This window comes from Barbatula barbatula (assembly GCF_947034865.1).
Source record: "Barbatula barbatula genome assembly, chromosome: 10".
NCBI classification, from domain to species: domain Eukaryota; kingdom Metazoa; phylum Chordata; class Actinopteri; order Cypriniformes; family Nemacheilidae; genus Barbatula; species Barbatula barbatula.
In genome coordinates, this window is record NC_136773.1 from 12064258 (window position 1) to 12087771 (window position 23514).

At 38.0% G+C, this 23514-nt stretch overlaps 1 protein-coding gene across 1 annotated transcript in view; it reads right to left on the bottom strand.

Annotated features, from left to right (window-relative positions):
- The window catches only part of cd276 (CD276 molecule), a 73193-nt gene that overhangs the window by 3681 nt on the left and 45998 nt on the right, over positions 1 to 23514 (bottom strand). Inside the window, exons 6-7 of the mRNA XM_079466323.1 lie at positions 19853 to 19906; positions 16692 to 16729 (exon numbers count right to left, since the gene is read on the bottom strand). Coding sequence (XP_079322449.1) covers positions 16707 to 16729; positions 19853 to 19906 — 77 coding nt within the window. The 3' untranslated portion in view covers positions 16692 to 16706. The remainder of the gene's footprint in view (positions 1 to 16691; positions 16730 to 19852; positions 19907 to 23514) is intronic.

Genomic DNA, 23514 nt, shown 5'->3' on the forward strand with positions numbered 1-23514 from the left:
CTTGTTACGTGACCTGCTGAGATCTTTCAAATGCTCAACGGTTTGCACAAATAAAACAGGATGCATTTTAGAAGTCATTTAGTTTCCCTTAAACTCGCCACTGTAACTGTCAAACCCCTGCTGCACATTTTGATTCTGATTCGACTTGATCTGATGGCGGGCAGGAAAAAATATCGAGCGAATCTTGTGCACAAAGCAGTAACTCTTTTTCTGGCCCGTCATCCGTGTTCAAGTCAGCTGTAGTGCCTTGAGAGATTCCCGACTTGCGTCTATTCCGGGTCCTCTGTTCACTTGTACCGAGAGATCACAGAGAGGAGGTGACGTGAAGTTTTTCTGCACGCTTTGCTGAAGTGAGTGAGGATATCTGTCTCTCCTGCGATGCGTTACTCTGACTTAAACGCAGAATCGTGGAGTCACACTCAGACAGCGGAAGGTGTCGAGAACAAGGTCAGCCGATGTTCAGTACTTTAAAATACACATGGTGTCACAAGCGTCCATCTGTAGTGCTCTGAAGACGGATGTTATAAACTAAAAACAACAGTATAAACAAGTATATGTTTATAAGGAATATTGTATGATTATGCTGTAAAATTTGACACATGAAACTGAAATTGTATTATCCTAAAGGTCCAGTGTCCCTGCCCCACTCCCTTTCGAAGCACTAAGGTGGCTGACACAGGACTTAGATGTCATCACGTTTTTTTGTCCATTTAGGGGGACCATTGGTGTATGTATATTAGATAATATCTCATTTTAATTTAATAAAAACATAACGCTTCACTATGTAAGATCTTTATACACCTCAATAGCTATGCATATTATATTGCATTTATGTCAGTAAATAAAAGTGACGCATTGGACCTTTAAAAATGATTATTCTTAAAAAGGGACGAACCCAACGGTTGGGTTGTAATGTAACCCTATTCTGGGTTGTTTTAACCCATTATCGGGTCAAGTATAAAACATTTTCTGGGTTAATTTAAGCCAATTTGTCCCCACTGATCAAGTGTATTGTAATGTTATTTGTCATTTATTGTAAGATTTCCATTTTTGTTTTAACATTCTTTCACTATTACAAACTTGTATGCTCTTCTATTTCTTCTACATAATTTTGAGGCATCATTTTACAGGTCAGATCATTTTGGCTCCAAAATGGACAAACATTTGAACATTTTTGACGTTTAAGCCAAAATAACTGTCATTAACAATTTCCATTTAATTCATAAAAGTGACTTTTATATGCATCTATTGCATAAAATCTCATACAACACTTGACAAACTCAGTCACCTCTAATCGGCTCAGACTGAAAATGCACAAGTCTGACAAAGAGAATTTCTGAATGAATGAAATTTAATTAAGACAGATTGTCGCGCATACAAAGTCACAGTTTTATGTGAAAGTCCACACAAACACGATGGGAAAGGAACGCTGTGAAAAACTAACTCCAGCTTCCCTCTTGCGTCTCTAAGGCCTACAGAACCCTCCTGTAATCTATCACGCAAATGAACACACACAATATTTTCACACCTGGACAATTTCCCAGAACCCACACGTCTCCTCACCAATCTCCATTCGGAAATGACTGAGGCAAATTGCAAACGCGATACATCTAAATAGAAGCAACTTGATTTAGCGCTTTGAAAAGATGACAAACAAGGAAAAACTAACTGATGGAAGGGAAAAAGAAGGAAGGCGTATTTAGATTGTGAAAGGAAAGAGACACCGCTAAAACAACATTCATTGACGGCAGGGTTCTCCTACAAGAACTACTATATTTTTGTAGGTTTACAGCTTCACTTTTTGTATTCAACAAAAGAATATTTTTGGGCGGACTGTTCCTTTAAATAAACATCCCTAACTGTTCCATAGCATTAGAAACTCATCTTAAAGAGAGAGAAGACACCATCATTTTGCTTCTTTCGTGGAAAAGGATTCATGCTGACAGACAGTTTCATTTGTGTCGAGTTGCAGAGCCCTGAACGCTAATTTCCTCAGCCTATAGGAAAGTGTTGAGTTCAGAGAAACATTGCTGCGACGCTTCTCATTGTAATGTGGCTCTGTAAATCCAAAGCAGCATTCATTCTCTCCTTCATTTGCATTGAAATGGGAATGCCATATTTCATTCCTGTCCCTGGTAAACTTATATATATATTTATATATTTACAGTATACCCAGCACCTTCCTTCTGTTCAACTCGCTCCAATGTAAATGATGAGCTGTGATGATAATGAAATTCAGACGGGGAGAGTGGGGAATAATCAGAGAGCAACACGCTTAGTCCGTATTTTGAAGATTAGCCGAACGTGGTGTAATATGTCACAGTGTGTTGAAGGGTCTGTAAACCTACTCCAACACCTCTGTGCAATTAAGTTGCTGAAGCATCACTTTGGAACACATATTCTTCGCAGAGCAGCAAAATTGGACTGGGGCTTTGAAATGGGCAAGAAACTAATTCAAGTTTGAATGTCGAAGCGAGGGATGGAAATTGGATACAGTTCGACTGGTGATTGGCATTCGAAAGCATTTTCTATGTCAGAAAAAGCCTGCGGGACGCTACTGAAATTCGTCTGGGCACGCAGACAATGTTCAAAACATACAAACAACATGTGAATAACATATTCCCCGCAGAAGGCTGACTAAAGGTTAAGATAATATATATTAACATGATGCGCCACTGCCATTACAATGAACTGAAAGGAATGCAACGCTCAATATAGCCAATTTAGCGAAGAAAGTCCCGCCTACCAGTAAAAAGGTCCAATCATCGATAAAGACTGATGATTCTATGGGGCTGTGCTCTTGTGAGGTGCTTGCCAGACTGTGCGCATGCGCAGTAGCTGAAGCGACATTAAGCAAATTAGATTTTAGCACAATTGGAAATTAGCAAACCAAAGTTATGGTACAGTCCATATCAGGTTTATTCATTGATCGAAAATATGCTATTTTGTTGAGATTTTTGCTAGCGATTTTAGAAATATAAAGGAGATAGGACTGTTGACTTGCTATGACATAAACAACTGCCCAGAGGCTTTGGAAACATGGCCACCGAGTGGCAAGACTTCCGGAAACGGACTTTGCCAAAGGTCTGTTCACACCAAGAAGGATAACTATAAAGTGTTCCCAGGGTTGGAAATTTACTTTTTTACATACCAGGCAATTTGTCTACTAAATATTTAGGTTGCAGGCCATTAAGAACACCTCCTAGACAGCGACCAGATTAACAGTCACGGCTTAATATAAAATCTGTAATTCATATTATTAAAATCCTTTATCACCTCCTTTCTTTTCATCCTCATACTTTTTGCAAAAAACGCTTTTTGGGTGAGTATTCTCTATTGCTTCAATTCAAATGAAACAGCGTATGTTCAAAAATGCTTATAATGCGTCACAACAAGTTAAGTATTTACGAAATCTGTGCTAAATCGCCGTACACAAACTTCCCTGCAAAGTGAGTGAACCATTTATGAAACATGTAAGCCGCCACGTTGGCTGTCGATTTGATAACTAAGTAAGCATCCGCATCAATGGAAGACAGCGTTACTGAGTTTATTCTGTTTTAAATACGAAAGCCCTTTAAATGTGAAGTTTGCCCGCTTATTAAAAACAGCATTGCTGTAAAAGTGATGACAGCGATATTGTTCCATCATTGTTACTGGCATATTTGTGGTGTGGGCTCTGCTATTCTTTTAAATTTAATACGATTTTAAAACGTTGTCTTTACGGTTATGGTGATCGTCATTGGTGTGAACGGGCTTGTTTTCAGACCGGTTTTCTGAGTAGCTATACTGTTAGTCGTAGTGGCTGTTTCCACTGTTGGATGCTGTAACGCTATTGGTTGAGTCGCGTGTGACCATGTAATGAAAACATGACACAAAAAAGAAAAAACGAACAAAAGATATCACCCGTGTCATCATTCTCTCTAATTGTGTATGATTTCCCTCTCCCAATATCCCTTCCGGGCCCGGTGGTGTTAATTATACCAGGCCTCTCTCCCTTCAAGCGAGTCGTGCGGTGGAAGTGCATTAATCTTGATTCTCGACTCCAGTACAAAGCAGTGTTTGAAGAGTCTCCTTTGGTAAAGCCCCAAAGGCAGGGTGATTCAGATGAGAATGAGGGGGGACGATGGAGAGAGAGTAAAAAAACATTACACAGCTCTGTTTCCTCAGTCAACCCGAGCGTCTCGAAACACACGCGACATCAGTGGCACCCATACTCTGCATATGCAACTGCACGCACTCTCTAATGAATTTTACAGGACAAAGCTCTGCTGACTCCAAAAACCATTAGCACTTAGCTGTGTCTATGTCAGATTTGGCTGACTGAGGTCTCTCAGGAATTTCAAAGGTCAGCGTGTGTTGCGTGCGCATGGCTGTTACAGATCAGAAATGATGGCTCCGGTTTAGAATTGTAATTGAATTTATTTCAGATTCAAAGCGCTTTGACAACACTAAGAAATCTCATCGAGCAACGTGTTCCTGGACCAAAAATAGCATTCTCTGTGCTCTTGAAAGCATTACATCATTTTGAAAGAGACAGCTTTATGGATTTACTGAAAACACACGATATGAAGGAATAGTTCACCCAAAAATATATTAATTTCTGTTGTCGTTTATTCAGCCTCATATCGTTCAATAACGGTATATGACTCTATCATCAGTGAAACTGATGTTTTAACGTCTCAGTGGTTTTCTCCCCATACAATGGAAGTGAATGGGGTTCAGAATATCTACGTTGGTGTTCATGCAAGAAAATCATGCATTCTTGAAACAACATGAGAATGAGTAAATTATTAAATAATTTTGATCATTTTATCACTAGAAGGACATGCTTGTGTACCAACTTCATGCTGCTTTACTTTCAGAATTTTCAAGGGTATATCACGCTAATACATACATTGATGTGAACCAAAGTAAATTATAAAATGGAGAGATAACCGACTTCACTGTCACTACAGCTACCAAAGCACCACTTGGGTAACAAATCCACCATGTTCAATAATAAATTGACCAGCGAAAATATATATTCGTAACTCATATATGCACAGACGCCGTCAGTTCACTTCTCTCTCAGGCCTGGAGGTCTCTGCTGGATATATAGCACCGATCAGAATCTACTGTAGCCTATTCAGTTATTAGAAACCATCACACATCCCCCGTGAAATGATGTGAAAACTTTCTGCCTTTTATACTTGTTGATTTGAAGAGCCCTTCTAAGTTTCATCAAAGAGCGTATGATTCGCTTGAGTCACAGATTCTTTGATGTTCTTCCATACAGACCTGAACTGGCCTAACAAATTCTTAAGTGCAACCACAGAGCAGTTTATCGCCATTGAAAAATAAACTTTAATTACTTGCTGGATGCATAACACTTTTATGTTTCTGTTACATAAAACTGTATTATATGCATATATATATATTTATTTATTTATTTATATACATTATATATAAACAGTATATATACATAGAGCTGCGACATTTAAGTGTATTATAAATACTAAGTTTCAGAATTTACTATTAAAGTAAAAAATATTTATATTTTTGTTTCATTCTGTGAACTACTAACAATATTTCTCCCAAATCTCAGGTAAAAATATTTTTTCTATTTGCATTTGCAGAAAATGAAAACTAGAGGAACAGTTCATATTCACTTTTAAACAATACAACAATAATATTTGTACATGTATTTGTGAAAAAGTGATATACATGTGAAAACTTAGATTTTTCCCAGAGTTTTCATTTGTCTTGTCATGCTGTCGGTTGTTTGTTGGATGACTTTGGCACTCCTGAGGTTTGATTTGGTTGAAATTCAATAGACACTGGACTGGAATGACCACAACACATAATAGAAATGCTGATTAAATGAACATTTGTAATGGCGTCTCATTTTTTCTGCAGCTGCACATATATCTATATCAGTTAATTCAGAAATATTAAGTGTGTAATGTCTGTGCTGCTAGTGGCAGTGGCACACCCATTGGTTCAGTCCATGTTGTCATATCCGTCCCACTGCAATTCCAATTGGCTGCCCAGAAATGACACACTTCACTGTTAAATATCGGTTTTAAACATCATTATGCATTATTATGGACATTATGGTAAACAAAACAAAAAAAATCTAAAGCAAATTGGTCTCTAACCCATCTGGGATTTTTGTCGAGCATCTCAGAGTAAAAGTGCTGATATTGACTGTCTGAATAAACCAGAGTCAGCAAATCTTAATATGCACGAGCAGCAATATAATGCACTCAAAACACATGCGGACAATAATAAACAAGCACCAGAAAATACCACAGCGCTTCTATTGGTTTTTAGACAGAATTCCATGCCAAAACCACATTTGACCATGTAAGAAGAACAATGGTCTTCTTTAAATTACCATAAAGTACCATGTTGATACCATACATAGTAATACATATATACAATAATCCTTCAGTGAAATGATGCATACAGTACAGTAGTATATTATGAGTGCTGTGGTATTATATACTATGCAGGCGGCACCACAGTCCGTTCTACATTTCCTTTCTAACGTTGTTCTAAGATAGTCGTCTATTTGACGTTTACTCAACTAAATAAGTAAACAAGGTATATTTAGCACTTACAAATGATTCACGAATTGCGCATAAAACATCGTAATAAATCATGTGACAACCAAGACATCCAGGCCAATTTCCAGCAGAGACTGACGACAAGAGCCGCCCTTCGCAGAAAAGCAAATACATGTGAACAAAGCACAAGTTTAACAGACAAGCAGAAGTCGTGATGTCCCATCAGACCCGATGTGAGATGTTGGGTGTGTGTTGGGTTTGTACGTGAGCGTGTGTTCAGGAAGACGGTTTAAAAGACAGAGGGAATCTGCAGGGACACTGCGTGAGAAGATATTTAGAGTTGCTGACAGAGAGAAGCTCAATTGCTGAAGAGAGGCTCAGAGTTGTTGACCATTTCACGAGCGGCCTGACAGAATGATGGAAGAAACAACAGAGTGAGTCACCTTTTTTATTTTGAACGAAGAAAATCTTATTTTTAAAGACTTGATTTTTCTTATATTTTTGTAAGGTAAATACTTTTAACCAAGCATATTTTCCCCCCAAAATACTTTTTTATTATATGTTATTTTTATTATATGTTATTTAGTTTTTATAATCATTTTCAATGATGGTTCTAAGATTAACTTAACTGCTTGTCTGTTAAACTACAATACAAACATACTAACGGAATTAGGGGTTAAACTTCATCTTCTTACCGCAAAATAATAGTTTTATTATTTTACATGACCCGGCTAAAATAAAATATTCTAAATAATAAAAAAACGTTTTGGTAAATAGCCACCACTAGAAAATAGCTGGTAATATGTACACGAAGGAAGACATTGTACTCTCGTTGCATTGTGGGTAATCAATAGCAACTAATTCAACCCTAAGGCCGGTAACAGTACGTAATGCAGAAACGTATGACTGGAGGAGGGCGACCTGTGTCAAGAGATGAGTGGAGAGAAACTCCTAGCGTGTTCATTAGTCGTCATTGATCTTCTGCCTCCATCCTCTTCCTCTATCTTCATCTCTTTCTTCCCCTCCTCTTTCCCTCCTTCTGTCCCACCTTTGGGGGCTCCATGTCAGAACAACCATTAATAATGCAAGAACAATACAGCCAACACCGTAGCTTCTAATTCCAGTTCCATTTCCACCTATGAGAGGGATGAACACTGTGTCTGTTCCTTCTGTGTGTGGAAAGAGCATGCAGGTGTATCATAATTGAGCGACGTCAAAAACAAGTGAATGCAAATATCTGAAATAGCTAATACAAATTTACAGACAGAGCAACCATTAGCATGAGTAGCGTCTAAAAATATTTACGATTTTAAGATTTAAGTCATTAACCAGGCACTGGTAAACAGTGAACAACTCTGATTGGTCAACAGAGTTCACATGACCCGATGAGTCTTCTGGGACTTGATGTAACAATAAGCAACACAGCAATAACAAGCTTTATTTTGTCTTTTTTTTGCGGTGTAAACACAAAGGCATTATAAACATTGCTCGAAAAAATCTCCCAATCGGTTTCACTTCAGATTACGAATTCTTGAATTGTCCCAAACCGACCCTACTTCCTAATTACAACCCTCACGTACAGTCCTCCTCAGACACTCATAGAAATGCTCTCTCTCTCTCTCTCTCTCTCTCTCTCTTCTTGAAATCCACATCCTGACATTCCTAAAAAGATATCTCTCTCTCACCCTTTCTCGCTCTGCCTCCCTCAGCATCACTGTTTCAACATGTCCTATGGACAGCCTGCCAGGATGAGATATTTTTAGAGCGACAGCAAATGGTTAAGGGGAATATATAGGATGGGAATTAAATCAATATTTTAGTGTAGTACTTAAGGTGTGTGTGGACGAGCCATTATCTGGCACTAATTGCCCCTATAGGGTCTGTCTGCTGAAACTGATCTCTATGACAGCCATTAAGTTTCATATGAAGTCGGGGTGAACCATTACTTTTCCTCACAGGATGAAAGGAAATAGGGCTATATTCTCAAATTTGAGAAGGCGTATGAGCCTTTTGAACTTAAGCGTTACAATTTCCAGTTGACGCACACGCATAAGCAGAAACCCATTGCAAACATCATTTCAGATCAGATCATTTCTGGAAATATTTACCTGTGTCCTTATTGTAATAAAAGGTTACTTTAGAATGCGATCCTTCCCGTAATAAATATACAAATGAAAAATAACAAATGACATTTCTTTAATATTTCAATTAGAAGCGATCAAACGTGAAGTAAGCGATGTGCACAAAATTACATACAAAGTCAATGCAAGGACGCGAATAGACGTGAACTCGCAACAGGTTCTTCGGCGGAAGTTGAAAAATTTCAACTCGAGTGAGAAGTTCGCACGAAGAGCTTATTGACTCCTACAGCTTTACGGGTCCGGACGCTTGAAGACACTCCCCGTCGCGTGATGTTTTTCGCATCACTCACGCAAAGATAAAAAAACTTTTCCTGTGAGTAATAAAGAGCGTGGAACGGGATTGTTCGTGTTTGGTGTGAACACAGATCTGCCAAAAACACAATCAAATGGCAATATTTTGAAGATTTTCATATGAATTCAAACATTTCTCATCAAGTTGACCCAAATCCAGATTATTTTAGCCGTTACATGCTAATTTTTTTTAACGCTATACAAAAACTATATCAAAAACGCAGTATATACTGTACATCTCAAATAAAAAAACAGCCACAACACGGCATTATATTACCAGAAAATATGGATATATAACACTATAGAGATTTCTGGAAGAAATTAAATCCCATGACACCGGTTCACATGAATGACATGCAAAAAATAACACGCTGCATTATATGAATCAGTCATTACACAACCTGTCATACACTTTTAAGATGAATTGATCATTTGCGATACTGTACTCTGGATCATTTGGCAACTTTACCGAAGTTCAGGACACAAACCGAGTATAAAGTTTCAGCGCTGTATGATTACGGTCATCAAAGCCAAAAATATCAAGCGTGCGGCGATCAACATGAGTGCAAATGACTTCAGATTAAAACAGGAGCTGGAGGAATTGCTGCGGCCGCTGAATCTTTCGTCCTGAAAATTGCAAGGCTATTTGGTCTGAAACACTTTGTGTGGGACTGCAATTACACCTCTCTTTCTCTTTCTCATCCTCTTTATCTTCCTTCTTCCAATCATCATCTGTTTTCTAAACTGCTGGAGGGAGCTGGTTGTTTTTTATATTAGACTTTGATGTATTTCTTAGACTCCCGGTGCTTGGCAATAAAGATATCTCTCTCCCTCTCTCTATCAGAGTGCATGCTGGGAGCGAGTGGGCGGAGCGTTGTGAGTGCGAACGAGCTGTATTTATTTTTTTGTATATTTATTTTTGCGGCTGTGAAAAAAAACATTGTCTTGTTGAGGGTGAAGGTTGCATTTTGGGCTGTGTGCTAATTGTGCTTATGTAAACAAAGAGGTGTTGGGTTGGGTTGGGTTGCTTGGCTGTAGGGGAGGTTGTGCAGCATGATTGTGTTCTGCCTGCTTAAAGAATGAATAATCCCACTTGTCATTTTCACCATTAAAAAGATGGTGAACTGGATGAACACAACATTGTTGTTAATGTGTTTACTCCTGTTCTATCCAGAAAAGTCACTTTATCACATGCCCCTCAGTTGTGATGAAATCTGAGTGATAGTAAATAAACAATATCTAAACAGTGCTTGGTCACCATTAGGAAAATGACAATGGTAGTCGAAAGTGCTCCAGAACTGTTTGCTTCCTTCGTGTTCAACAGAACAAAGACGTTTAAAAAGGCAATTTTTTCTACTATGGTAGTCAATGGTGGGCAAGAACTGTTTGATTTCAAGCATTCTTCCGAATATCTTTCTAAACACATTTGTGCCAGTTTGGAACAACACGACGGTGAGAAAAGACAGATGACAGAATTTTTTGAATTTTTGGGTGAAGTCTTTCTTTAAGAGCACTTTCTTTTAATTCATTTTGTATTACAAGCAGATAAATCTGAATATACTGTAAGCTATTTTTTTAAACTTGTCATAAAATGTTCCTGTTCATCTTATTTCTGCAACCACTGAAAAAATGAAATACAAAACTAAAATAACTGTTAAAGTTACATTTTACATGCATTGTAAAAAAACGTAATTTTACTGTTTTATTTTACAATATTTTTGAAATGCCATTCAAATTTATATACCGGGTGTAAAATAATAATAATCATTTTATTTTATGTAACTTTTGAGTTAAAATTCTGGCACCCAAGCTCCCAAAACAATTCGGTTTTACTGTTTGTTTTAGTGTGGTTATTGTTCTTAATGTCCAAGACACCCAGCTCATTAATATAAAATATTATAAATAATACAGATTTCTTTTGTACATTAATTCTACGTAACTTTTTATTCTTATGTACAGTATAATACAAATGTTAGTGAATTATTAATTTAAAAATCAGTAATGCAATTGTTTCACATTCAACGTTTGGATGTCTAGGCAAACTTTACAGAGCAGAAACCTTGTAAAGCCCATGTTTTTGCTACTAAAATTATTATCTGAATGTTCTTTCTGTGAAGGCACATAAACGAAAGATTTTATTTTTTAATTTGATGGTCACGCTTGCATGGTTTGACAATATGGGCAACACAGACGCTTGCTAAATCCGGATTATCTGATTGGTAGCTGTAAACAAGGTGTCCCTGCGTGTCTGTATTCAATATTCTGCCATTCTGCAGCAGTTAGAACAGTGTGTTCTTAGACAACATCACACTGACTGCATGCGTAAGACTTCTGCTAATGACACTGTATTGATTTGCGATTTCTTGAGAACACCAAGCATCTGCGTGAAGCATGAATGGATCATTCTGGCTTGAAATGCAAGTCATAAACAATCATATATGTACGATGAATAATTAATATAACATTTGTTGGGTTTCACTTTGTCATTCAAGTAAAGGGACTGTCAGATTGAAAATATCTCTGTTGAACAAAGAGGAATAGAAGTAACATTTCAAATGAGAATAATTTAAGCATGGTCCACAGACCTACATTTACATTTAGTCATTTAGCAGATGCTTTTATCTTACAAAGAATTCAGGGAGCAATCAGTAATGGCCATATCGTTTTTTTGGAGGGTCAATGTTTATTTTATAGAATTTGTGGGGTTTTATAGCATCTCTGAATTTACATGAGAAAGAAGACATAAGAAAATAAGTTATTTTAAGTGATAAGATGGGAGAAAACAGGAAAGTTTTGTATCAGAAAAAGGTGCAGCTCATGCTAACTGGATGAGAGAATGGACCAATCCAGAAGGACATAACATATACATTTAGGCATTTGGCAGACGCTTTTATCCAAAGCGACTTCCATTACATTATCCTAAAAATTTTACATAGGTATCTGCAATACCCTGATATCAACCCACAACCTTGCGTTGTCAACACAATGCTCTTACCACTGAGCTACAGGAAAGCTTGAAAGCTCATAACAGGTGATAACTCAGGGAGCTGCCACTTTATTTCTTCATTTGCTCTAGTTATTAATTCTCATGATAATAGGGAAACTATAAAACGTTTTTAAAATAATTAACACGTTGTAAAAATCATGTTTTTATTTGTGTATGCTTTATCCTCTTAACAAATCTGTTGCTACTATACACCCTTTATTTAACCTTTCAAAAAAACACTTAAAACCTCATTTGCTTTCCTTTAAGCGGCTTAAGCGTCCAGCTTATCATGCATGAAAGCATGAATTAAATCATATTTATAGACATTTTCATCATAATCAAAGACAATGAACCTTTGTTCACATCTGTAAAAATTACTATTTATCAATATTTTTCAGACTATGAAGTAAGCTAAACAGGTTTTCTTAGTTAAAGCAATTTTGTCAGAAAGTAGAAATGTCACCGTGGACCGTGATTTATGAAATCTTGGAAAACAGGTAAACTTCAAATCTATAGTTATAACACCAGGAGATTTTAAAGACCTATCTGGTTGACCTGTTGAGGAATAAAACACTGAATGGCTCTGGTCCAGATGAGCATTGACCAAACCGATGCATCTGCCAAACTTCACTTTATCCCGCATTATATACTTCAGACAACCCCCCTTGAATCTAAATCTAAACAGTGACTCTACTCAGGGCCGTACGCAGTATATTTGGGAATACAGAGGTCCAAAGACAGAATTTTTCTGTCTTAAACTTCATATGTGCATTTTATAAGGTTTGGATTGCAAATGACATAACAATTCCAAAAACAATGTCTGTCTTTTCGTGTTTATCAGTAATTAAAAGGAATCACATGGTCATTTAATATTTTTATACAAATACTTCCAGATTGAAATAGCACCTTTCTTTCATTATGGAGCATAATGCATTTGGGTTTGACATGACATAAAGGTTTTGAGTGAAGTGTCCCTTGAACGTTTTTGTGCAGCTACAGAACTTGCAGAAAGTTTTTAGACGGTTTTTATTACAAATAGGTCAAATTAAAAACAGAATTAAAGAACGAGAATTTGTTAATTATTTAGTTGTTTTAATAGGCTAACCACAACCTATAAACACACCTGAGTCAAAGCCACGCAGTTTGGCATGAACTAGTGAAGGTCCTTTGTTTTTGTGTCGTCAAACTGACATTAAACACGCAAGTGATATGTTTTTTTTTTGTGGTTTGGATTACTGGTTATTACAATCAGTCGTTTACTCAGGTTTGTTGTTTAAATGTAAAACTAAATGTTAAATTTAAACTCTTGGGTGCTCTGTAAAGAGGGAGCGAGCGACGCAGTCAGCGTTTTGCGCGCATTTTAGACACAACATGTGAATGGCCGCTAACATTTCTATGATTAAAACATTAAACATTTTGCTACCTACATAGGGGTCTTTCGCAGTAGAAACTCGAGCTTGACTTCTGTCAATAGTAACTCTCGCCTTCTTTCATTTGATTGGACAGTAATCCTCGCCTTTCTTTATTCGATGGACCAACTCAGTCAGATTGACACTTTAGAGCGCTGAGGAAGATCAGATCTGAGATCAGCTATCTAGGCGTTTTTTACAACATTGGCAATACTAAATACATTTTATCCTATAAGGTAATATTTTTCACAACAAAACTACTGAGGTCTGGACCTCGGGGACCTCAATGGTGGGTACGGCCATGACTCTACTCAATATTTAGAAATCAATCCGCATAAATAAATCCAACTAACACATTTTAGCCGATGATGTAGTTATAGTTTTTTTGTATAATGTATTTTGCGCTAAAAGAATTATACATAGAAACAGGGTATGGCCACGAAGAAAGAAAAGAACAAGGTGAAGACATCAAGCGGCGAAGCAGCAGAGCTGAACGCTGGCTTTCTGTCTATAGTTCGCACAGACACTGGAGAGCGGTTACATGCACTACTCGACTGATAACTGATAACAGCTCTCAGTGATACAGTATGTGAGTCGAGTCCTTGCTACAATAGGAATGACATTCACAAATGTTCCCAGAACAAGCGGGAACCCAGTATGCCTGTGGCTTGCTTTATGTCTCTTTTGATAAGTGGTTGAAAGTCGTGAGCCTGCTCAAGCAAATCTATCTAATCTGCTGATGATTAGACGTCTATCCGCGACTGCTATGGGCGGGTACTGGGAAGTTAACCCTTTTGAAGTGAATGTGGACTCAACGTTTACTTTGTTAATGCTTGTTCCCAGTCATTCCCAAAATGTATTTGATCAAAATAGTTGCGCCCAGCATTGGCTTATGTCACAAATCCATCTTCACAAAGACTTTCTTTCACCTCTCCCGACAAACCGTATATACAATATATATTTAACAATGAACAATTCATATAAATAACCCTAAAAACAATACAAAGAACCGGCAGACGACAGAAAGAGTTTGAACACTGTCATTGAGAAAATATCCCAGTCTGAGTGTTTTGTATTTTCTATGACATGTCAATCATTCGTGTCCATGAAAGCTTATCCACGGGCTCTATTGATGTGCTTCTTGGCTTCTTTAACTCAAAAATTAAAAATGCAGCTTTTGATAACATCGTCCCTGTAAAGGTCAGAAAACATGACTGGCAGGCATAGTGCACAGAGAAACACAGCAGAAGTATAAAGCATGAGATGAAAATGCAGAAAAGCTGCATGCGGTTGAATACCAAACATGAAATCCATTATAACATCTATAAACACAATCTTCACGCTTTCAATGTGGAACTAAGCAAAGCTAGACTGATCTTCTTCTGAAATATAATTAACAGGAACATTAACCTGGACTTTTTTTGCTACAGCTCACAAGATACCTTCCTATACCATTCAGGGAAAATCACTCATTTTATCCAGGATGTCCTCATACAGCACTAGGTTCAGTCCTTGTAACAACAGTATTAAATATTCACTGTTTGATTCTAAAGCCGTTGACAAAACTTTGGAAGAATCTTTAACCACCAAACTGATGTCCTGAAACACGATCCAACTGTCTAAAAACCGAACCACTAAAAGTGGTAAATGGCTCACTCAGATCAGGCATCTTTCCAAGGTCTCTGAAACCTGCAGTTGTTAAGAGCCATCTGGAGAACTCCATACTAAACAAATACGGGCTCATCTGAAATCTTTCCTTTATAGACGAGATCATTGAGAAGGTCGTTTTCAATCAGCTGAATGAATTCCTAAACTCAAATGGTTACGTGGACAATTTTCCATCTGGTTTCTGACTACATTACAGCATCGAGATAACCCTCATAAAGACGCTTTATGATGTTCAGCTCAAAACTGATTCAGTAAGAATATCAATGCTGACATTAATCACTGTTGACCACCATATACTTACAGAGATTTTTCCTAGAAAATGTTCGTATCATTTTTAATTCAATTTTCTTTTTCAGTAAGTCAGTCCACAGTTAAGAACTTAGAAACAGTTATACATATTAGAATCATTGCATAGAGTTCAGTACAATCACTGCCTGGGTCCGATGACACTCCGCAGAAATAATGACATTCATGTAGTATCCCTAATCTCCGCAAACACTGTTACATGAAATGCGATCGACACGTCTACTTAATTTCCTTTGATCTAAACGATGTTTGTTTTTTGTAAGAACATAAGCTAATGTCCCTGGATGGCATACTGGCACGGACCCCGATTAAAAGCCAATTTCTCACATGAGAGACGGATTCGCTTATTCTTTACTTTGTAATTGAGACGTGCGAGTGGCGGTTAAAAATAGTGCGACAGGTCGGAGTCAGCTTGTCAATCTGCCTCCTACGTGTCTGGCAGAGCAAAATATTGTGTTTTATTTCCTTGTCTTAGCAACAAGCAACCTCTCCTTAACTTTTCCTCTCTCACATCTCACATAGATTTTTCCAGCACAGGCATCCCCATACGTTTGCACCTGACTGTTGCTTTTTAATGATTCAAAGCGCTGGTGATTAGCAGTAATCAGGCTTAGCACGGTAGGGCAGAAAAGTCCACAAGGCCACTTTAATGACTTGACACTCAAATGAATTCGTCATGGCAACCATTGACCTAGTGGATATTATGGAACCAGAATGTCAAGACTTCAGGAACTTCTGGACGGCCTTCACGGAATAAAGATAATGACGCCTTATTAAAATGGCCATCACTGCAGACCTCATTGCTCGAAAACACTTGTCACAGTTTGGCTTGAATGCCGTGTAGAGGTGAATTAAAAATTCCTTGAAATTTAAGTCTTGAATTTGAATTTTGATTAAGAAATGAAGAAATCTGAATTAAAATAGACACTTGTTAAAATGACACTTATTTAAAAACTGTACTTATGATATGTCATATCCTATTACAAAAGGGCAGAATCTAACACATAAAAGTAAATCATTTGCCAAGACTTGTAACTTAATCCGTTCTCAATTTTGTTGATGTGTCGCACTAATAAAGGTCTTCTGTTGTCTGACCATTTGAAATTCCTTAAATTGCACGGTGGTTCATTTCCTGTCATTCCAATTCAACAGCCGATTAAAACAGTACGACGCGTGAATTACAAGTAAACTAGATCTTCAATTCTAAAGCATGTCCATTCCTGGTCACCAACAAATACAAGGTACATAATTGTAAATATAGAGAAACGTTCAGCTAATAGCATTCGATTAACAACAGGATACAAATATTTGCAAAAAAGTTTGAGAGCTTAAACAGACTTACCAGCTGTCTCCAACTTTAGCTCTTCAGAGGTGTTGCGGCTGAAACAAGAAGAGAGCAAAATAGTTTTTTAAAGAAAAAAAGACGAGGTAAACAACTCAAGGCTAGTAAAAAACAGTGTTGCAGTATTGAGTTCAGCCAGGCTAGTAACAACCAGCTCAAGCACATACTCCCTGGAGTGCAAACTGCAGTCTATACAGCCAACATCATTACAACCTGCCCAACACTCCTGCTTTCTCCCCTTTCTGTTTTCTTTTGTGGGGGGGTGCCAAGGTATGTGACATTTAACCGTAAGCAAGCGACACAAAGACATGCAAAAAAATAGCGCATGGGCATACAAAGCTAGTCTAATGGGAGCGCCAGATGAATAGATGTATCCTGGGGTGGTCGGTTCAGTTGCCAGGGGTTGCAATACCCGGCCACATGTAGAGAGCATGAATAGCACAAACAATTCTATAATCGTGACGTCACTGGAGGAAGAAAGTAAAAAAGAGATCGATAATCTATGCAAAATCCAAATCTGACATTGTTTTCCCTTTAGGGTTATTTGGGATGCACATATAACCTATTGTTACGAATACATTGATTCTTTGAAAACCACCAATATGGTGAACGTGACACACCATATGATGATATTTAATATGTCTGGCACAAATTGCTTAAAGTTTAAATACGCAAATTGACTATATGGGCTGTGCCATGAATAAAGAGGGATGATATATGTTCCGTTCAATTTGTTGACAATGATTATGTAATTATTAGAAAACCACACAAGTGCTGAATCCAGAACTGCACTTCTGCAATGTTTGCTCATAAGGGAGCTTAAATGACTTTAATGTTTTGATGCTCGCATGGGGCTAAACATAATTTATCAGATACAGACATGTAATTTAAAAGGGCAATCACGTAAATGTGTTTTGGCTTTAATTCTTATGAAGTCTGTATAGACATAATACATTAAGGTATTCAGGAATCCTTAACAAATTACAATGCATTCATGGCACCAGTTTATTAGTCCAGGTTCTCTTGACAATTTCCAGAGTGAAATGGGAAGAATTAGTACAACTTTCAAACCTTTTTTACATTATTATATGAATAATGAGAAAATGATATGAAAAATGTGAAAGCTTCTTTCTTCTATGAAAAAATAATCTGGACAATCGTGTGTTAACTTTAACTGGCATTTAGAACAATTCACTTTCGCTATATTTCTTTCTTGAGCAATTTCTATCTGCATACAACACGGTGGAATTCTCCACGTTGTTTCTACAGTAGCCTTAAATGGACAAACTGCTTTACAGGGCGCGTTTCATAAATACGTTATATCCTTCAGCAAAGATACGAAAACGTGAAGGGGTCTCAGTCCTATGTCAGCCACCGTAGCGCCTCCAAAGGTAGGGGTGGGGAGAGCCGTTGGTTGCAATTCGCAACCTCACCGCTAGATGCCGCTAAATTTCATACACCGGACATTTAAAGAATCAACCCAACTCATCAGCTCTTCAAGTCAAGACCAACATGATACGATTCAGATCATCCTCATACGCTTCTTTGATAAAACCAGTTATCTTCAGGTAAAGCCTTGAGCAAGGCTACAAGACCAGTGACACCTTGCTGGCTAAATCAATGACCAGAGAAAAGAGGCTTTAATCATGCATTGCGTCAGGCGTGGGAAAGCTTTCCTCTAGGCGAACTACAAGAGTAAACTCAATGAATATGGAAGACGGGGATAATTATCAATTCGCAGGAAGAAGGTGCCAGATGGAGCGTGAGAAAGTTTGATGGCAGAACTGCATACATTCGACTTCTATGAAATGTCTTGTCTGAACCATCTCTCTCTCTCTCTCTCTCTCTCTCTCTCTCTCTTTGGCTCCATGTGTTTAATGTCTAGCTTGGCATACAATCAAGTAAAAAGGAGAAGATCTCTATGTACCACAGAAAACAATGTGATGTCAAAATTGTAGAACTAAAAAAAAAGTTTATTAAATTTACGGGCCACTTTGTTCCACATAATAAAAGTGAATGGGGACTTGGGCTGCCAAGCTCGAAAACAAAAAATAAAAGTCAAAAACATCACTGTTGTGGTACTTTTTTGTTGCTTGAAAGCTTGCCAGCCCCATTTCTCATCATTTATACTGTAAAATAGCATTTCAAAAATATTCACCTTTTGTCTTTCACAAAAAGGAAGAAAGTACTAGTTTGAAAATGCATTTTTGGTAGAACTGTCCCTTTAAAAGCAGCATTCAGGCTGAATGTACAAGGATTCCCACACTGTCAACATTTTCTGTCATGTCATGTGAACACACATCACATGTGAAATATTCATGAGACCCCTATTACCACTGACACACTGTGACCCATTCTCCATCTCTTTCTGTCTCTTTTGCCTTCCTTCTTTCTATCTCTTTGCCCCCAGCGATTCTCTCTTTTTTTCTCTTTCTCTCTCTCCCTGACCCTCTTCACCTGCCTGCTTATTAAAATCTCATAGCATTAACTCTGCTGCTCATGGCCAGGCTGAATAATTCAATCAGACTAAAGGAGTCAAATGAATCTTTAATGACATTAAAGCCACAGGGGGAACAGAACCTGGACTCTGCCAGCGTTTACTTTGGCCTTCACCTAAGGGGGAATGGGGGGGGGGGTGTTCTGCTTGACAATGGCGGCAATTTAGACAGAAAAATTCATGAATGTTACAGAGATTCATATTTAGAGTCACATATCACACGAAGGAATATGCATAAAACAAAATTCCTACAGATGGATTTATGTAGACAGAGATCAAATCTATTTAGTACCAAATTATTTAGAGTTCTTATTAAGCTCTTCACATTCAGATTTATTGTCACCCAGTTGGATTAAATATCATAATTGCTTTAATGCCATTGAGGGCCATTACTAAACTGAACCATGACTTTACAGTCAAGCCAGAGCCCAAGATAGTAAAAACATGAATAGAACTGATATATCTATGTAGAAAAAATACACATTGCTGAAAGGTTTAGATCGGTCCCAAAAATACCACCGGTCTGAAGGTTTGTTTGAGCCTTAAAGTACTGTTGACGTTTCTTAAATCTGGTCACACTTAAACTTGCTATTACTGAAGACTTGACATCATCACATGTATCATATGAACTCATGAATCATATCCCGTGTTATGAGATACTGACCTGACTTGGCTTCTTCTAACTCTTTGGCTTCCTCAAGTTCTTTGGCTTCTTCCTCTGTAAAGAGAGAATAGAGATGAAGAAGAATTTAGTTTACAGATGTCGGAAGGTCTATTATGTGCTTCAAAATGCAGATAAACACTATAAGTGTGAAATCAGACCTGTATAAACACTGACAGACAGATCGAACAGAAAACAAACAAATGATGGTTATATATTGTTGGTGTATATTCCTTAAGTTATTTTAGACAAACTGGCGTTTAGCTGGTTGGCAAACTGGCTTCACAGGCTTACATAAAACAGCAAACCAGACCAGCGACCATGCTAAAATAAACTAAGCTAAGATCAGTTTTCAGGTTGGTTGTTTGTTTATTCATTTAATTATTTACCCGATTTAAAAAGTAAAACGTGAGAGCCATTGTATTGCTACAAATATACCCTTGCGACTTATGATTGTTTTTCTGCTCCATGGTCACATTTATACAGAGCCAAATACCTAAATAAAAATGTCCATGCACATTTTAAGTGTGTTTGTTAATATCTGGGGCCGGTTGCACCAGCTGGACGTACACCCGTACGTAAGACTAGTCTGGACGTAAAATGCGCCTAAAGTGTAGCGAAGAATTTATACCTGTCGCACTGTCTGAGACTAAATATTACGCCTAGTCGGAGGTAGGCGCAAGTGAACATTTGTGATGTTTATCCGTGGGAAAAAAAAAATAGAGTATAAAATGTAGATAATGTTGCGTCTAAAGCCGGGGTCAGACTTGAGCACGCGAAGAATGTTCGGACTGTGGTATGAAAATGGGAGGGCGTGATTGCTCAATTTTTTACATTTCTGTACCGAGAGGTCACTGTCACTCACGTGATGCAAAATCGCAGGTCAGAGTTCATAAAACTTGAACTTTGCTATGCAGCAAATGCATAAAATCGTTGGACGGGCTTGCATTTACAGTCTGTCGCATTTGCATGCGTATGAATGGAATCCAATGATGGGAAAAGTCAAGTGTGACCGCAGCTTAATACAGAACGAACACGCAGCGCAAAATCCACGCCTGCCTTCTCTACAGAATTCGCACGAACAAGATTTGTGAGAAGTAGTGGAAGAAATGGAAGAAAGCACGAACGATCAAATATTTGAGATGTCTAAAAACTAAGTGGAGGAGAAGGACATGTCATTTATTCATCAAATACCTGAGACAGCGCTGGATTATTTCAAACTAATTCACAAGAATGAATGACAGGCTAAAGTTTTAATTTACATTACATAACTACATGAACAGAACCAAATCTGCTGTTATCTGCATTTTACGTTATTTAGGGTACAATATACAATATAATACAAATAAGTAATAGAGTAAGTTATTTCTACCGGAAGAGTTAAAACTCAATTTTCTAATTAAAAGAAACTAACTGAGATACAGAACTAACTACAGGAATTTAAAGAAACCTTTGGAAATTATGTTTTAGAATTTATTTAAAATGTTTTCAGTTTCAATATGGTCCTATTTAACACATTTAAAACCCTTCTGCCCTGCGGAACTTAGAGGAACTACTTTTAATGTTAGCTGAATTTTTACTATTAAACTCAACGAATTATCACCGCAGTTACACACGAAACAGATGGGAATGGAGCGCTGCTTTTTCTGTATTTTCTATTGCTATTATATAATTATTTTTCCTCTTCATCACTTTCACATTTTCATTCAGAATGTCACTCTCAATGCGGTAGAATTTGACCGGAGCGACGCCCATCATTGAAGCTGAGCGTAGTAACGCCTGGTTGTAGTTAATTCCGACTGTTTTCATTATTTTTGAAAATGAATAAAAACAGAGTAAAGTGTCAGAAAATAGAAGTAAGAGAAAATGGTGAGATGAAGTGAGCAAGAAAAGAGGAAATACATTTATGGCAAAGGCAAGAGTGAATCAGACACCTTGAGAGGAAATAAAAAAACAAAGCCGCATTGTTCATTTCCTTCTCTGGTGGCTCTCCACGCCGGTATCTGAGCTAACAGGCCAATCTCAGAAGCTGTTCATTTTAGTCAGGATCCCCCTCAACCTCTCCACACACATTATGACAGCCAAGAAAAATGAGTTACTCGCTTCTAGACTCTGACTGACCCTCTCAGCCTTGCGCTGTGAAGTCTGAGGCGAGGAGTGTCCAGACCAATCTCCTCCACTGTACCCACAGTGAAAGCCGAGCAGACAGCATCAATTAGGCCTGCACCTCTTGGCCCACCCCTTCTCCACAAGAGCTTGACTATTCTGCTCCATTTTAAGCCTCCGGTCCACACATGGGTTGTCGGAAGTTTATGGTTTTATTATTATGTTATTATTATGTATTAAGTATTATGTGCTCAGACTCGAGTCTGTTTGATGTCACAGTTTGGGTCGCTGGCTGGAACCAATTGAATTAAAACCATGTGCTGTGAAAATCATTGCTGCAGAAAGTCCCAGAATGTACACAACTTAAAGAAAAAAACATTACAATTATATTTTTTAATTAAAATTGTGATCAGGTTTAAAGAAAACCCAACAAATGTTGGCAAATACAAGAACAGCAGGAGTGAAGTGGAAAAGTATCTGACTCAACAACTCAATTACTCCAACAGGTTACTGACCCGTTCAATGAATCTTATTCCAGTATTCCTGCACGGGTTACTGGAGAACGAATAGGTTATTTGGTCTCGACTATCTGGCGCTGATACTCTGGGCAATGTCGGTGTGCTCTTTCCACTCCGTTCCACTGTTTGGTGTGTTTATACTGCTAGATATTTACTCTTTCCTTCACTCTTCCCCTCTCTCACTCATTCTGTGACTTTCTCTGCGGAATACAGGGGTTGCAGATGTATTTTTAAAAGCCCAGGGGTTTCGTGCAACGCTGGAATGACCTTTATTTAAATGTCTCCTACACTACACACAGAACTCATTACAGTTGATGTGGTGGTACCTTCTCGTACACAGCAATGCGACGTCTATCCATCTCTTTATCTAGCTTTTTCTTTGTATGATTGCAAAATCCACCTATACCTCTCTGTCACTATTTCTGCGTCCAGACATCATTCTCGTTCTTTTTTTCTGCTGTCCCTGGTTACACATCCAACAAATTATCTAGCCGGCGCTAATGAACTTCCCACAGCAGTGGAGGAAAGACAGGGTTCGGCAACAACACGAGTGTTACAAAGGCAGTCTGGCTTTTAGCATTCTGCTCAGACTGCCTGCCGCGGCAGAGCTTTGGGGTCTTCCGCGTGAATTATTGCTCAGCACGTTGCTCTCACGAGAAAGACCGGGTCTGAGTTCTGAGTCATGCATTGACAGCAGCGATATTCATTGAACTTTGTCAGATTGCCTAAACGGATCCGGCTTTTAGCTTTGGTTGTGATGTAACGCTAAGTCAAAATATCAAAATGCATTAGATTAACATGCGATTATCTGGGTGCAAAGATTGGTGCATTTGCTTAGAAAGAGTTCAAAGATGCAAAAGGATGTCTAATGCAGCAAGCTAGCAATCGTAGTAAATGAACTAAAGTGTCCATTAAAACAAGCTTTGCATAGTCCGACTTTTTTCAGTACAGGAAGAAAGTCTCATCCACTTTGCATGTATTTCAAGTGAAGGTAAAAGGACAGTCATTTTGGACAGAAATTAGACAACGGAACACACATTT